General features: G+C 39.6%; 1 protein-coding gene across 5 annotated transcripts in view; it reads left to right on the top strand.

The window, feature by feature from the left end:
• Positions 1-17,672, top strand: part of CDKL3 (cyclin dependent kinase like 3) — a 63,268-nt gene that overhangs the window by 11,414 nt on the left and 34,182 nt on the right. For all 5 annotated transcript variants that reach the window (XM_021084764.1, XM_021084763.1, XM_021084762.1 and 2 more), the window contains exon 4: positions 5,873-6,051. In XM_021084764.1, coding sequence (XP_020940423.1) covers positions 5,873-6,051 — 179 coding nt within the window. The remainder of the gene's footprint in view (positions 1-5,872; positions 6,052-17,672) is intronic.

Below are 17,672 nucleotides of genomic sequence, written 5' to 3'. Positions count from 1 at the left end.
GAAAACAGCTTGGCTCCTCCTCAAAACGTTAAACATGGAATTACCGTATGACCCAATATTTTACTTCTAGATATGTACCCAAGAGAATTGAAAACATGTTCACATAAAAACCTGTTCAGGAATGTTCATAGCAGTGTTATTTAAAATAGCCCAAAAGTGGGAACAACTCAAACATATTAGCTGACACACTGACATATACCCATACACTGGGATTTAGCCACAAAAAGAACTGAAGTACTGATAATATGCTACAAAATGAATGAGGCTTGAAAACATTGGGTTAAAAAAGTCAGATGCCAAAGCCCGCGTATAAATTCCATTTAAATATCCAGAACAGGCAAGTTTATATTTGTATATCTTCTTTGAAGAAAGGTCCGCTCAGGTCCTTTGCCCATTTTAAAATTATTTGCCTTTCTGTTGTTGAGTTGTATTTTCTGTATTTGGCTAACTAGATCCATTTCAAATATATTTTCTCCCATTCTGTGAGTTGCCTTTTTGCCTTCTTGATAGTGTTTTTTTCAGTTCTTTTTTTTAAAATTATTTCTCTTTATTGATATCCTTTATTTAATGAGACATTGTGTTCACACTTTTCTCTAGTTCTTTAGACATGGTTTCCTTTAACTTCGAATGTATTTAAATAGCTGATTATAGTCTTTGTTTAGCAAGTTCAGTGCCTGAGCTTGAGGGAAGCTCAGGGAAAGCTTCTTGCTGACTGCTTTTTTTCTTCCCTATGCATGGCCGTAATTGTTTCTTTGAATACCTTTTGGGTGGCAATTTTTTGGAAACTTTTAATTTTTTTGAAAACTGGATGTTTAAAAATAATATAATGGGACAACTCTAGAAATCAGAATTTCCCATCTCTCGGGTTTGTAGTTGTTGCTCTTTGTTTAGTTACTTTCCTAAACTAATTCTGTAAAGTCTGTGTTCTTTTGTCATATGTGACCACTAAAATCTCTGCACAGTTAGCTTAGTGGTCTACTGATACTTGGGCAGAGATTTCCTTAATTCCTGATACCGGTAAATCTGTCTGTGTGTTGGTACATGTCTTCAATGTTCAGACAGGTGGTTTACAGCTCTGCCTTAGTCTTACCTTCCTGCTTCCAGAATCTTAAAGTCATCCAATCTTGAGAGCTTAGGGACACTCTTGGGTCTTTCCTGGGTGTGTGCACAGCTGTGCATGTGGCCTTCATGATTCTCAGAAACATGTTGGAACTTTTCAAACCCATTGTGGACATCTCACTCCCAACCTTTCTTTTTTTTTTTTTTTCTTTTTTTTGTCTTTTTGCTATTTCTTGGGCCGCTCCCGCGGCATATGGAGGTTCCCAGGCTAGGGGTTGAATTGGAGCTGTAGCCACCGGCCTACACCAGACCCACAGCAAGGAGGGATCCGAGCCACATCTGCGACCTACACCACAGCTCATGGCAACACCGGACCCTTAACCCACTGAGCAAGGGCAGGGACCGAACCCGCAACCTCATGGTTCCTAGTCGGATTTGTTAACCACTGCGCCACGACGGGAACTCCCCAACCTTTCTTTTTAATTGTGTATTTTAGTCAGCTTGTTGTATCCTGTTACAGCTGCTAATTATTTCCGACGAAGGCTATTTGCCGTGGGCAAGCTCTGAATTAGGTCAGTAAAGACAAGACTTCTAGTGGGATTTTCCAGTGACATGTCAGACCTGTCAGATAATGACTGTTACCTGGGAATGGGCTTTGGAGGAGATACAACCCTATTCTGCTCCTTCTGGTGGCTGCTAGGCTGCTAGTTTTCACCATGATTTGGGGGGCTCTTGGTTTACAAAGATACCAGGAGCAGGGGAGAGGGGAATAGAGACATGGCAAGTTCAGTATACCACTGGATTATGTGGTTAGTTTATATTTCAACTTTTTTTCTTCTTCTTTCTTCTTTTTGTCTTTTTGCCTTTTCTAGGGCCGTTTCCACGGCATATGAAGATTTCAAGGCTAGGGGTCTAATTGGAGCTGTAGTCACTGGCCTATGCCAGGGCCACAGCAATGCCAGATCCTTAACCCACTGAGCGAGGCTAGGGATCAAATCTGCAACCTCATGGTTCCTAGTCAGGTTTGTTAACCACTGCGCCATGATGGGAACTGCCTATTTTAACTTCTTAAAGAAACTATCAAACTGTTTTTCCAAAGTGGCTGTACCATTTTACAGCACCACCAACACTGTTCCAGTTTTTCCATCCTCCCAATATTTGTTATTGTCTTTTGATTGTAGCTGTTCTAGTGGATGTAAAGTGTTAGCTCTTTTTTGATTCAGTAAAACTGTATTCACAGATGACATGATCATCTGTGTAGAACATTTTATGGATTCTACAACAAAGTTAAAAGAACTATTTTGTAAATTAATCAGGGTTGTAGGGTACGAGATTAATATAAAATTAATTGTATTTCTATAATCAGCAACAATCAGAAATTGAAATTTTGGGAGTTCCCATCGTAGCTCAGCAGTTAACGAACCCAACTAGGATCCATGAGGATGTGAGTTCAATCCCTGGCCTTGCTCAGTGGGTTATGGATCTGGCGTGGCTGGGGCTGTGGTGTAGGCCGGCAGCTGTAGCTCAGATTTGACTCCTAGCCTGGGAACTTCCATATGCTGTGGGTGTGGCCCTAAAAAGACCAAAAGAAAGAAATTGAATTTTAAAATACCATTGTAAACACTATCAAAAATATGAAATGCTTAGAGAAAATCTGACAAAAGATAAGAACTATGAAACATTGATGAGAGATATTAAAAAAGATCTAAGGAAATAGAAATATTGTTTTTATAGAGGTCTCACTGTGACTGTGGAAGACCAAGGATGACGTTGTCAAAACATAGAATTTTAAAAGGTGGGAATCAGAGAGTGCTTGATTCTCAAGGGTAAGCAAAATTCTGCATAGTAGTCATGGTGTAGTTGTTGAAAGGAGTGAGGATATTAGGGTATCGGGCTGAGTGGATCTTTCCTCCCCCATGTTTAGAGCCCTGAGGAGGAAGGTGATAGATTGAGGCAGGCAGAATGTGTGAAGTGGGATCGTAATGCGCTTTTCCTTGTCCATTGCTCACGTTTTATCCTCATATCTTGATATAGTGCCTGGCATTTTGTAGTTGCTCAATAAAAGTCATGGAAATAAAAAAGGACTAATGTAGTTTTATGGGTGGCAGCTTTAAGGTGATTCCTTACCCTAAGTTAATAATTTGGCCATTTGGGGAGGCAGACTAAGGCAGCACTAGAGCCAGTCCTAGAGGCTTATAGCAATAAGTCATATAAAAAAGGAAAGATCCCAGATTTCTGTCACTGTGGTATTTTCACTCATGGTATGATACTTTGCTTGTTCCGAGACGATACGTAACATGTTTGATAAAGTGCCTTCTTTGTCTTAAGCACTGTACTGTATGCTAGGGATATAGCTTGAACGAGACACACATACATCTTACCCTCCTTACAGTCTGATGGGAGTGAAAGACAAATAGGCTGTTAAAAATAAAACATTGCAAATATTGAGGAAGTACAGAATAAGGTGAGAACAGAGAGAAGGAACATCCAATATAAACATCTCATCTGAGACCTGAGGAAATAGTTGGCTGTTCCAGGCAGTTGGAACAGCACCAGCAAATGCAAAAAAAAAAAAGACACAAACCTGGAAAATTGAGAAACTAATATTCTGTGATCTGGGGGGGGGGGGGCGGAGGTTGAGAATGTGAGCAGAGACTAAATCCGATAAAGCCTTACCAGCTATTTTTTTTGTTTGTTTTTTGTTTTTTGTCTTTTGTCTCTCTTTTTTGTTGTTGTTGTTGTTGTTGTTGTTGTTGTTGTTGCTATTTCTTGGGCCGCTCCCGCGGCATATGGAGGTTCCCAGGCTAGGGGCTGAATCGGAGCTGTAGCCACCGGCCTACACCAGAGCCACAGCAACGCGGGATCTGAACCGCGTCTGCCACAGCTCACGGCAACGCCGGATCGTTAACCCACTGAGCAAGGGCAGGGACCGAACCCGCAAGCTCATGGTTCCTAGTCGGATTCGTTAACCACTGCTCCACGACGGGAACTCCCTTACCAGCTATTTTAAGGAGTTTCACATTTGTCCTGTGGGATGGGGAATCCTTGAGGGATATTAAGCAGAGGAGTGACATAATTACACATGTGATTTGAAAATAGTACTGCGATTTCATTGTGAACAGTGGATTGGAGGGGATCAGAGTGAATTCAGAAAGACCATCTGATAATACAATAAATTTAATGAGAGAGCTGAAGACACTTGAACTAGGGAGAGAAGTAGATAGGCTAAGGAGTATGGGACCTGAGGGAGAAAAATGCCTTGATTTCTGACTTGAGCCATGGGGTCAAGTTGAGGGGGGAAAATCTGAAAAAGACGTATAAGATTTTTCATCTTATACAACAGTAATGGTGTTGCCACAGCTGTGGCTCAAATTCAATTCCTGCCCTGGGAACTTCCATAAATGGAACCAACTGCCTGCCCCCCCTCCCACCCCATTTGCTGAGCTAAAGGATTATTTTTGGTTTTGTTTCTCTTCAAGGCATATGAAAGTTCCCAGGCCAGGGATTGAATCTGAGCCACAGCTGCGGCAACACCAGAACTTTTAAACTACTGATGCACTGGCCTGAGGATCAAACCTTCACTTCCACAACGACCCGAGCTGCAGCAGTTGGATTCTTAACCCACTGTGCCACAGTGGGAACTCCCTAAAGAGCTGTTAAGAGCAAACAGGTTCAGGGGAGATGATGACACATTTAGTTTTAGATTTGCTGAGTTTGTGGTAGTAAGTGGGTCAGTGGACTTGCACTCCTTGTGGAAACCAGGAGAGATATCTTGGTTAAAGACTGAAATACGGAAATTGTCAATCTATGGATAGTTACTCAGGCTGTAAGAAGAGATGAGATTGAGATGGAACAGCCAATAGGTGGGAAGAAGCCCAAAACAACATTGTGTCCCTATAACCAAGTGTTCAAAGTGCTAAAAAAAAAAAAAATAGTGTCCACAAGGATGCAGGTTTGATCCCCAACTTCTCTCAGTGGCTTAAGGATCTGGCATTGCTGCGAGCTGCAGCATAGGTCACGGATGCAGCTGGGATCTGGCATAGGCTGGTAGCTACAGCTCAGATTTGACCCTTAGCCCAAAACTTCCATATGCCATGGGTGCAGCCATTAAAAAAAAAAAAAAAAAGTAGGTGAGATTGTGCAGGAAACACAATTATGAGAAGAGAAAGCCTAAGACCAGATCTCTGCATTTAATGGACAAATAGAGAAAGAGAAGAAGGAGGAGGAGACTGGGGAATTTAAGTCCCAGAAATCGGGAATGGAGGCATTGTAGGCAACACTTTTTACACAAGGAAGCTATGTATTGAGAGGTGTCTATGGGATGTGGCAACAAGGAGGTTGTCGATGCCTTTGGCTAGGGCGGTGTCTGGGCGCCCAAGACAGATTGCATCACTTTGAGGAGTGAATGAGTGGTCAGGAACTGAAAACGAAGTAAAGATGATGCCTTCAAGAAGTTTAGCTGTGAAGGAAATGAGAGAAAGGTCAGTACCTGGAGTGCGATGTGGGGTTAAAGGAATGTTAAACTTCCTCCTTTACCTTCTTTTAATTACTTTTCCTTATTGGAAAGTCATTTACCTTTTCACTATTATGTCTGTTTTCTTGGCTTCATTTGGGGATGATGGATGGGGTAAGAATTGAAAATATGTAATAACTATTTAGCTTTTGCATTGTGTAGTTAACCCTTTATTTGTGGTAAGAAAATAGCTTTAAAGTCTTTAAAGTCTAAATTAGCTAGATTTTCTCTTTATAATTGTGGATTCTCTAGATAATGAAACATCTTTTTAATGTTTTGCATCTTCTGTTTGTTTTTTAGATCATCCATCGAGATATAAAACCTGAGAATATTTTAGTATCTCAATCAGGAGTTACTAAACTCTGCGATTTTGGTTTTGCACGAACGCTAGCGGCTCCTGGAGACATTTATACAGACTATGTGGCCACACGCTGGTACAGAGCTCCAGAATTAGTATTAAAAGATACCTCTTATGGAAAGTATGTATATTTGGAGATCCTGCCTGGCCTTTACTAGCTGTTTCTTTTTTCCCTTGGAGGATCTGTCACCTGTACTACTGACACTGTCGGTCTTCTTTATTTGGGGTGGGGATGGGAAAGCGACACCTCAGAATAGAGCAGAGATGCCCAAGGCTCCTGCCCTGATGCTGTTGATGTTGCCACCTTGCCCTCTGGGGCTGAGTGGCCCTAGCCCCAGAAGACCTGTGCAGACATCCCTTAGGCTGCATCCTCGCTTGCTTTAGGCTGTGCCCCACCCTTAACAGAGTTGCCTCATCTGCTTATCTGTAGCCTCTACATTCTGCAAAGATTTAAAAGTCATTTACTGTACTCTGCCAGTGTCACCACAGGAACTGCCAAATTCCCTATTTTCCTGAATATGGCACAATCTTTGCAGAGACTGGCATATAATATTTTTAAAATTGTACTCTTCTAGATGCCTCAAAAAGTAGAGGAATCTCAGTCTAACTATTGTGAAATGGTAGAAATAGTATATGAAACAACAATCTAATAAACAAATAATGAATCTTGAAGAACATAAAGGGACCAAGTCATATGACCTGATTAGAAGAAATGGCAGGGGTGGTGGATAATTCGCAAATGCTTTTCCATTATGTTTTTATTGTATCTGATATCAATAGGTATTTTCTGCTTGAAACTTGTTCTAAATGCTTTATATGCATTAAATTATCTAATTTTCACAACAACGCTATGATGAAGATATTATTGTTTTATCCCCATTTTAAATAAGAGGACACTAAGGCAGGTAGTGGCTAAAACACTTAAGAAAGGTAAAGCAGTTTGCCCAGAGTTGATCCAGAGTGCCTTTTCAGCTGTTATTTACTCACTGACGCCCTATGAAGACCACCTCTGTGGTCTGTATAATGGAAATAATAGTGAGACTAGCTTCATAGGTGTGTTGTGAGGATTAGATGATTTAACGAATGAAAAAAAGAAAATATAGTAAAAGTTCAACAATGTAGCCTCCGTAAGATCTCTCCCAGTTTTACCCTCTGTTCATGATACACTTAAATTCTTTTTCTGATGTAACCCCCTAATTCCTATCCCTTGCTCCCAAATCATATCCTCTTCTAAATCCTCTTGTACATTACCTATAAATTTTGTTCCAGTTCATATTTAATATGGCCGAGTTCCGTCTAGCTGCTTTTAATAAATACTTCTTGCGGAAAGACAAGTACCTTGAGGATGGATGTAATCTTGTGCTCCATAGGCCACAGTTGATGCCTTGTGTGTTGTCAGCTTGGATTCTGTGAGGCTGAACATTATGTTTGAAATAAATTTGCTAGTGAGTTTTTAAAATGTCTTAAGTTTTAACATTTTTACATTTTATTTTTTATTCACTTATTTATTTATTTGTCTTTTTCTAGGGCTGCACCTGCAGCATATGGAGGTTCCCAGGTTAGGGGTCTAATCAGAGCTGTAGCCGCCAGCCTACGCCATGGCCACAGCAATGCAGGATCTGAGCCGCATCTGTGACCTACAGCCCAGCTCATGCCAACTCCGGATCCTTAACCCACTGAGTAAGGCCAGGGATCGAACCTGCAACCTCATCGTTCCTAGTCGGATTCGTTAACCACTGAGCCATGACGGGAACTCCCATTTTTACATTTTAAAACCTGTAAAACAAAACACAGATACAAGAAAATCTCGCACAAAAAGTGTATAGCTCCACCACAAGATGGAAAAATAGAATTTTTCTTACTTCCCCAAAATACCTTCCTGGGCCCTATTCCAGTTACAATACCCTTTTTCTTCTCAGAAGTCACCGTGATGTTGACTTTTATTATAATCAGTTCCTTGCATTGTTAATAGTTTTATCACTCAAAAGTGTATCTACTTAGTTTAATATAGCCTTTTTATGACAGCTTTTTTTGAGATACAGTTCGTATACTGTACAGTTTACACGCTTAAAGTGTACAATTAGTAGTTCCCGTCATGGCTTAGTGGAAGCAAATCTGACTAGCATCCATGAGGATACAGGTTTGATCCCTGGTCTCACTTAGTGGGTTAAGGATTTGGTGTTGCCCTGAGCTCTGGTGTAGGTCGCAGATGCAGCTTAGATGTGGCTTGCTGTGGCTGTGGCATAGGCCAGTGGCTGCAGCTCTGATTTGACCTGCTGCAGGCCAAAAAAAAAAAAAAAAAAAAAAAAAAACCAAAAGTGTACAATTCAGTGGGTTTTAGTATATTTTTAGAGTTGTGCAACCTTTACCACAATAAATGAAGAGACACAATGAGATGCTACTGTACAGCACAGGGAACTATATCCAATCTCTTGGGATAGAACATGTTGGAAGATAGTATGAGAAAAAGAATGTGTGTGTGTGTGTGTGTATATATATATATATGTATGTATGACTGGGTCACTATGCTATACAGAGAAATTGACATAACATCCTGCATTGCTGTGGCTGTGGCATAGGCTGGCAGCTGTAGCTCTGATTGAACCCCTAGCCTGGGAAGCTCCATATGCCACAGGTATGGCCCTAAAAAGCAAAAAAAAAAAAAAAGAAAAAAATTAGGGTCAGATTTATCAATTTTTTTTCAAATAAGATGGTTAAGATTCTGATAGGGACTGCACATCTGTAAATCAGTTTGGAGAATATTGCCATCTTTGCAATGGTTTTGTTTTTGTTTTTGTTTTTGTTTTTTAAGGGCTGCACCTGTGGCACATGGAAGTTCCCAGGCAGGGGTTGAATTATAGCTGCAGTTGCTCACCTACGCCACAGCCACAGCAATGCCAGATCGTTTAACCCACTGAGGGAGGCCAGGGTTCGAACCCGCATCCTCATGGATACTAGACAGATTTGTAACCTCCTGAGCCACAATGGGAATTTCCATCTTTACAATGTTAAGCCTGCTAATCTATGAACATAAGATTTTTTTTTCATTTATTTAGATCTTTAATTTTTTCCACTCTATTTTATAACTTTCAGAGCATACGTTTTACGTTTCTTTTGGTGAACTTGTTCTTAAGTATTTTATTCTTTCTGATGCCATTGTGAATCAAATTTTCTTTTTTTTTTTTTTTTTTGTCTTTTTTTTTGTTGTTGTTGTTGCTATTTCTTGGGCCGCTCCTGGGGCATATGGAGGTTCCCAGGCTAGGGGTTGAATCGGAGCTGTAGCCACCAGCCTACGCCAGAGCCACAGCAACGCGGGATCCGAGCCGCATCTGCAACCTACACCACAGCTCACGGCAACGCCGGATCCTTTAACCCACTGAGCAAGGGCAGGGACCGAACCCGCAACCTCATGGTTCCTAGTCGGATTCGTTAACCACTGCGCCACGACGGGAACTCCTCAAATTTTCTTAATTTCATTTTCACATTGTTTTGAGTGTAAAAAGATATAAGTGATTTTTGTATATCTATATTGTATCTTTCAACCTTGCTGAATGTATTCTAATAATTATTTAGTGGATTCCATAGGACCTTCTGTTTGTGTTTTTAGTTTGTTTTTGGCTGTGCCCGTGGTATGCAGACATTCCCAGCTCAGAGATCTAACCTGTTCCACAACAATGGCCAGAGCCACAGCAGTGATATTGCTGGAGCCTTAACCCACTGGGCCACATGGAAACTCCCATAGGACATTCTGTATATAAGATCACGTTTTCTGTCTGGGGATAGAGACAATTTTACTTCTTTTCTGGTCTGGATTCCTTCTATTTCTTTTTCCTGCATAATTTCTTTGGCCAGAACCTTGAGCACAATGTTGAACAGAAGTGGTGGGAGCAGACATCTTTGTCTTGTTTCTAATCTTAGGGGGTAAATGTCTAACCCCATTCTGTGGGTTGTCTTTTCATTTAGTTTAGGGTTTCCTTTGCTGTGCAGAAACTTTTAAGTTTAATTAAGTCCCATTTGTTTATTTTTGTCTTTACCATCATTACTCTAAAAGGTGGATCTGAGAAGATGTTGCTGTCGTTTATGTCAGAGAGTGTCTGGACTTTGTTTTCCTCTAAGAGGTTTATAGTGTCTGGCCTTATATCTAGGTCTTTAATCCATTTGGAGTTTATTTTTGTGTATGGTGTTAGGGAGTGTTCTGATTTCATTCTTTTCCATGTGGCTGTCCCGATTTCCCAGCACCACTTATTGAACAGGCTGTCTTTTCACCGTTGTGTATTCTTGCCTACTTTGTCATAGATTAGTTGGCTGTAGGTGTGTGGGTTTAATTCTGGGCTTTCTATCTTGTTCCTCTCATTGCGTTTTTGTGCCAATACCATATGGTTTTGAGGATTGTTGCTTTGTAGTATAGTCTGAAGTCCAGGCGCCTGATTCCTCCAGCTCCATTTTTCTTCCTCAGGATGTCTTTAGCTATTGTGGGTCTTTTGTGCCTCCAAACAAACTTTAAAATATTTTGTTTGAATTTTGTGAAAAATGTCCTTGGAAATTTGATAGGGATTGCATTGAATCTGTAGATTGCCTTGGATAGTATAGTCATTTTGATAATATTGACTCTTCCAATCCAAGAGCATGGTAGGTCTTTCCATCTATTTGTGTCATCTTTGATTTCTTTCATCAGTGTCTTGTCACTCTCAGAGTACAGGTCTTTTGTCTCTTTAGGTAGGTTTAATCCTCGGTATTTTATTCTTTTGGATGCGATGGTAAATGGGATTGCTTCCCTAATTTCTCTTTCTGATCTTTTATTGTTAGTATATAGAAATGCCATTGATTTCTGTGTATTAATTTTGTATCCTGCAACTTTGCCAAATTCATTGATGAGTTCTAACAGTTTTCTGGTCGATAGTGGTAGTTTTACTTCTTCCTTTCCAATTGGGATTCCTTTTATCTCTTTTACTTCTCTGATGGCTGTGGCTAGGACTTCCAAAACCGTGTTGAGTAGTAGTGGCAAGAGTGGACATCCTTGTCTTGTTCCTGATCTCAGCAGGAGTTCTTTCAGCTTTTCACCATTGAGAATAATGTTCGCTGTGGGTTTGTCATATATGGCCTTTATTATGTTGAGGTAGGTTCCCTCTATACCCACTTTCTGAAGGGTTTTTATCAGAAATGGGTGTTGGATTTTGTCAAAGTCTTTTTCTGCGTCTATTGAGAGGATCATATAGTTTTTATTCTTCAGTTTGTTAATGTGGTGTATCACACTGATTGGTTTGTGGATATTGAAGAACCCTTGCATCCCTGGGATAAATTCCACTTATCATGATATACAATCCTTTTAATGTATTGTTGGATGTGGTTTGCTAGTATTTTTTGAGGATTTTTGCATCTTTGTTCATCAGTGAAATTGGCCTGCAGTTTTCTTTTTTTGTGGTATCTTCATCTGGTTTTGATATTAGGGTGATGGTGGCCTCATAGAATGAGTTGGGGAGTATCCCTTCCTCTGCAATTTTTTGAAATAGTTTCTGAAGGATAAGTATTAGCTCTTCTCTAAATGTTTGATAGAATTCGCCTGTGAAGCCATGAAGCCATCTGGTCCTGGACTTTTGTTTGTTGGAAGTTTTTTTTTTTTTTTTTTTTGTCTTTTTGCCTTTTCTAAGGCCGCTCCCAAGTGGCATATGGCAATTCTCAGGCTAGGGGTGTAATTAGAGCTGTAGCTGCCGGCCTATGCCAGAGCCACAGCAACATGGGATCTGAGCCGCATCTGCAACCTACACCACACCTCACAGCAACGCCAGATCCTTAACCCACTGAGCAAAGCCAGGGACCAAACCTGCAACCTTATGGTTCCTAGTTGGATTGGTTAACCACTGTGCCACGATGGGAACTCCTTTTGGAAGTTTTTTAATCACAGTTTCAATTTCAGTTCTTGTGATTGGTCTGTTCATCTTTTCTATTTCATCTTGGTTTAGTCTTGGAAGATTGTACCTTTCTAAGAATTTGTCCATTTCTTCTAGGTTTTCCGTTTTATTGACATACATTTACATATAGTAGTCTCTTATGATCCTTTGTATTTCTGTGATGTCTGTTGTTATTTTTCCTTTTTCCTTTTTAATTTATTGATTTGAGTCTTCTCTCTTTTTTTCCTTGATAAATCTGGCTAAGAGTTTATCAATTTTGTTGATCTTTCCAAAGAACCAGCTTTTCGTTTCATTAATCTTTTCTATGGTTTTCTTCATTTCTAATTTCATTGATTTCTGCTCTGATCTTTATGATTTCTTTCCTTCTACTAACTTTAGGTCTTGTCTGTTCTTCTCTCTCTAGCTGCTTTAGATGTTTATTTGAACTTTTTCTTGTTTATTTTAGCTTTTTCTTGTTTCCTGAGGTGGGCTTGTATTGCTATAAACTTTCCTCTCAGAATGGCTTTTGCTGCATTCCATTGGTTTTGGAGTGTCCTGTCTTTGTTATCATTTGCTTCTAGGTATTTTTTAATTTACCCTTTGATTTCTTCAGTGATCCGTTGGTTGTTTAGTAGCATGTTGTTTAGTCTCCACGTGTTTGTGGTTTTTTTTGCAGTTTTTTTCTTGTTGATTTCCTTCCAGTCACATAGCATTGTGGTCGGAAAAGATGCTTGATATGATTTCAATTTTCTTAAAGTTACTTAGGTTTGATTTGCAGTCCAGGATGTGATCAATCTTAGAGAATATTCCCTGTGCACTTGAGAAGAATGTGTATTCTGTTGCTTTTGGATGGAATGTCCTATAAATACCTATTAAGTCCATCTGGTCTAATGCTTCATTCAGGGCCTGTGTTTCCTTATTGATTTTCTATCTGGATGATCTGTCCATTGTTGTAAGTGGGGTGTTAAAGTCCCCCACTATTATTGTGTCATTGTCGATTTGTCCTTTTAAGGTTGTTAGCAGTTGCCTTAGGTATTGTGGTGATCGTATGTTGGGTGTGTAGATATTTAAAATTGTTATATCTTCTTCTTGGATTGATCCTTGGATCATTATGTAGTGACCTTCCTTGTCCCTTAAAATATTCTTCATTTTAAAGTCTATTTTGTCTGTTATGAGTATTGCTACTCCAGCTTTCTTTTGATTCCTGTTTACATAGAATGTTTTCTTCCATCCTCTCACTTTCAATTTGTATGTGTCCCTGGAAGTGAAGTGGGTCTCTTGAAGACAGCATATATATGGATCTTGTTTTTGTATCCATTCAGCCAGTCTGTGTCTTTGGTTGGGGAGTTTAGTCCATTAACGTTTAAGGTAATTATTGATATGCATATTCTTATTGCCATTGTTTTTTTCCCGTAGGCAGAATTTTTTTTTTTTTTGGTCTTATTGCCATTTTATTAATTGCTTTGGATTTGTTTTTGTTGCTCTTTTTTCTTCTCTTCTCTTGTTCTTTCCTCTTCTGGTTTGATGACTATCTTTAGTGTTGTATTTGAGTTGATTTTTCTTATTTGTGTATCAATTGTAGATTTTTGATTTGCAGTTATTCTGAAGTTTTGATATAAGAGTCTATATATATGTATGAGATTGTTTTAAGTTGTTGGTCTCTTAATTACAAGTGCATTTCCAGTGTCCTGCATTTGTACCCACCTCTTCTCATGAGTTCTGATTTTGGTGGCATAATTGTGCATGGATGATTTCATATCTTTACTATATATATACCTTTACTGGTGAGCCTTGTCATTTGTGTTATTTTTGTTTCTGGTTGCAGCCTTTCGTTTTCTGCCTAGAGAAGTTCCTTTAGTATTTGTTGTAAAGCTGATTTAGTGTTGCTGAATTCTCTTAGCTTTTGCTTATCTGTGAAGCTTTTGATTTCTCCTTCAATTCTGAATGAGAGCCTTGCTGAGTAAAGTAATCTTGGTTGGAGGTTTTTTCCTTTCATCATGTTAAGTAAATCATGCCACTCCCTTCTGGCCTGCAGAGTTTCTGCTGAAAAATCTGCTGATAACCTTATTGGGGTTCCCTTGTATGTCATTTGTTTCTTTTCCCTAGCTGCTTTCAATATTTTCTCTTTGTCTTTAATTGTGGTCAGTTTGATTAATATGTGTCTCGGGGTGTTCCTCCTTGGATTTATTTTGTATAGTACTCCTTGTGCTTCCTGGATTTGAGTGAGTGATTCCTTTCCCATGTTAGGGAAGTTTTCAGCGATTATCTCTTCGAGTATTTTTTCTGTCCCCTTCTCTCTCTCTTCTCCTTCTGGCACCCCTACAATATGGATGTTGGTGCATTTCATGTTGTCCCAGAGTTCTCTGAGACTCTCTTCATTTTTCAATCTTTTTTCTCTTTTCTGTTCCACATCTGTAATTTCCACTAATCTGTCCTCCACCTTGCTTATTTGTTCTTCTCCATCCTGTATTCTGCTGTTAGCTGCTTCTAGTGAATTTTTTATTTCAGCTATTGCATTTTGCATCTCTTCTTGTTGATGAGTTTTATATCTTGTATCTCTTTGGTCAGTGTTTCCATCTTTGCCTCCAGTTTATTTCCAATGTCTTGCATCATCTTCAGCATCAATAGTCTAAAGTCTTTTTCCTGGAGACTGAGAATCTCCTGATCACTTAGCTGTTTTTCTGGGGATTTTTCTTTCTCCCTCATCTTAGTTATAGTTCTCTGTCTTTTCATTTTTATAGGTTTTTAGTGTGGTGACCTTTTTACAGATATTAGAGTTTTAGCCTCTCTTACTTCTGGTGTCTGCCCCCCTCTGTGGCTGAATTTGGTACAGGGTCTTGCTGTAGGCTTCCTGATGGGAGGGGCTGATGCCTTCCCACTGGTAGGTGGAGCTGATTCTAATCCCTCTGGTGGGTGGGACTTAGTCTCTGGATGGCATTAGAGGCAGCTGTGTGCCTGAGGGGCCTTTAGGTAGCCTGTTTACTGAGGGGCAGGGCTGCGGTCCCCACCTGGATTGTTGTTTGCCCTTGGGCTTCTCAGCACTGACTGATGGATGGGGCCAGATTTTCCCAAAGTGGCCACCTCCAGAGAAAGGCACGGGCTGCTGAATATTCCGAGAGCTTTGCCTCCAATGGCCTTCTCTCACAACAAGCCACATTCACCCCTGTTTTCCCAGGAGATCCTCCAAGAACTGCAGTCAGGTTTGACCCAGATTCCTATGGAGCCTTTGCTTTGCCCTGGAACCCAGTGCACGTGAAAGTCTGTGTGTGCCTTTTAAGAATGGGGTCTCTGTTTCCCCCAGTCCCATGGAGCTCCTGCACACAAGCCCCATTGGCCTTCAATGCCAAATGCTCTGGGGACTCTTTCTCTCAGTACCAGATCCCCCCATGTGAGAGTTTGATGTGAGGCTCAGAACTCTCACTCCTGTAGGTGAGTCTCTGTGAGTTCCCGTTGTGGCTCAGGGTAACGAATCTGGCTAGCATCCATGAGGATGCGGTTTCGATCCCTGGCCTTGCTCAGTGGGTTAAGGATCTGGTATTGCTGTGAGCTATGAGGTGGGTTGCAGACATGGTTTGGATCCTGTGTTGCTGTGGCTGTGCCATAGGCTGGCAGCTACAGCTCTGATTTGACCCCTAGCCTGGAAACTTCCATATGCCACCAGTGCAGTCCTAAAAAAAGCCAAAAAAATAGCGTAATGATTTGACTTACAGACATCGTGAAATGATTATTATAAGAAGTGTAGTGAACATCCATCGTCTTGCCTAGATACAAAATTAAAGAAATAGGAAAAAAATGTCCTGTGTGATCAGAGCACTTAAGATCTAATCTCTTAACAACTTTCATATGTAATGTATAGCAGTGTCAATTATATTTATCCTATTACCCCTAGTATTTATTTATCTTATATCTGGAAGTCTGTACCTTTTTTTTGGTCACATACACAGCATGTAAAAGTTCATGGGCCAGGGCTCAAACTCATGCCACAGAGGTGACAATGCCAGATCCTAACTCACTGAGCCACCAGAGAACTCCTGGAAGTTTGTACCTTTTGTCTACCTTCATCCATTTCCCCCTCCCCCCCACACCCCTTGCCTCTGTTGTAACCACATATTTGATCTCTTTTTCTATGTGTTTGTTTTTAAATTATAATTGACATACAGTGCTCCCTTAGTTCCTGGTATACAACACAGTGATTTGATATTTCTATACATTTTAAAATGATTTCCATGATAAGTTTAGTTATAATATGTCATCATACAAAAATGTTACATGGTTATAGACTGTGTTCCCCATATTGTACATTTTATCCTGTTGACTTATTTTACTACTGGAACTTTGTATCTTTTAAACTTTCTTACTGTTTCTCTCCTCCCAGCACTCCCCTTCCCTCTGTCAATTACATGTTTGTTCTCTGTATTTATACTTTTGTTCTGATTTGTTTTGTTTTTAGATTCCGCATGTAAGCAAAAGCCTACAGTATTTTTTCTCTGTCTGAATTGTTTCATTTAGCATAAAACCTTCTAGGTACATCCATGTTGTCACAAATGGCAAGATTTTATTCTTTTTTTATGGTTGAGTAATATGCTATATTTATATATCTTTATCATAAGTAATTTTGCCTGTGCTCATTATTTTTATGTGGACTTGAATTACCATCTGGGATCACTTGTTTTTAAGCTGAAGAACTTCCTTTAGAATTTCTTGTTAGGCAGGAATGCTGATAAATTCTCTTAGTTTTTGTTAATCTGGGAAAGCCTTTATTTCACCTTCATTTTTTAAAAATAACTTTGCTGGATATAGGATTTTTCATTAACAATTTTTCTTTGAGCATTTTGTATATGTTATAACACTTCTATCTGGCCTAGATTGTTTTTACTGAGACATCAACTGATAATCTCATGGGTATTCCTTTGTAAGTGATAAGTTATTTTTCTCTTGTTTTGAAGTCTTTCTCCTTATCTCTGACTTTTGGCTCTTTTACTGTGAGTGTCTGTGGATTTCTTTGCATTTATCTTAATTGGAGTTTGTTGAGCTTCTGGGTTACTGTTATTTAGTAAGTTTAGACTACTTTCATCTATTATTTCTTCTACTATCTTTTTTCTTTCTCTCTTCTACTCTGGTACTCCCGTTTATTTTTTTTTGTTTTTGTTTTTTGTTTTTTTCCATTTTTTGGGCCGCTCCTGCGGCATATAGAGGTTCCCAGGCTAGGGATCGGAGCTGTAGCCACCGGCCTACACCAGAGCCACAGCAACGCAGGATCCAAGCCACATCTGCGACCTACGCCACAGCTCACGGCAACGCTGGATCCTTAACCTGCTGAGCAAGGCCAGGGATCAAACCTCATGGTTCTTAGTCGGATTCGTTAACCACTGAGCCACAACAGGAACTCCTCATTTATGTATGTTGATGTGTTAATGATGTCCTATGTTTTTCTGGGACTGTGTTCCTTTTTTTTTTTCATTCTTTTGTCTGTTATTTGGCTTAAATCATTTTCAGTGTTCTATCTTCAAGCTCACAAATTCTTCTTCCTCTTCAAATCTGTTGAGCCCTCTAGTGAATTTAAACGTTTCAGTTATTGTATATTTAGACTCCAGAATTTTCACTTATTGCTTTTAAAAAAAATTTATATTTTTAATGTTATCTATTTGAAGTCAGTATATCTTCCTTTATTACTTGAATCATACTTCCCTTTGGTTCTGTGAACATATTTATAATGGTTATTTCGAAGTTTTTTTCTGGTGTATGGGTCATACCTCATAGGTTTTTTTTGCGTGCCTCATAATTCTTTGTTAGAATTTGAACATTTCAGGTAAAATATTGTATCAACTATGAACATATGACTTCCCCTGGGGCT

Source organism: Sus scrofa, chromosome 2 (assembly GCF_000003025.6).
Source record: "Sus scrofa isolate TJ Tabasco breed Duroc chromosome 2, Sscrofa11.1, whole genome shotgun sequence".
In the NCBI taxonomy this organism is placed as follows: domain Eukaryota; kingdom Metazoa; phylum Chordata; class Mammalia; order Artiodactyla; family Suidae; genus Sus; species Sus scrofa.
The sequence above is the reverse complement of the archived record's forward strand: the minus strand, read 5'-3'. Positions and strand labels throughout refer to the sequence as shown.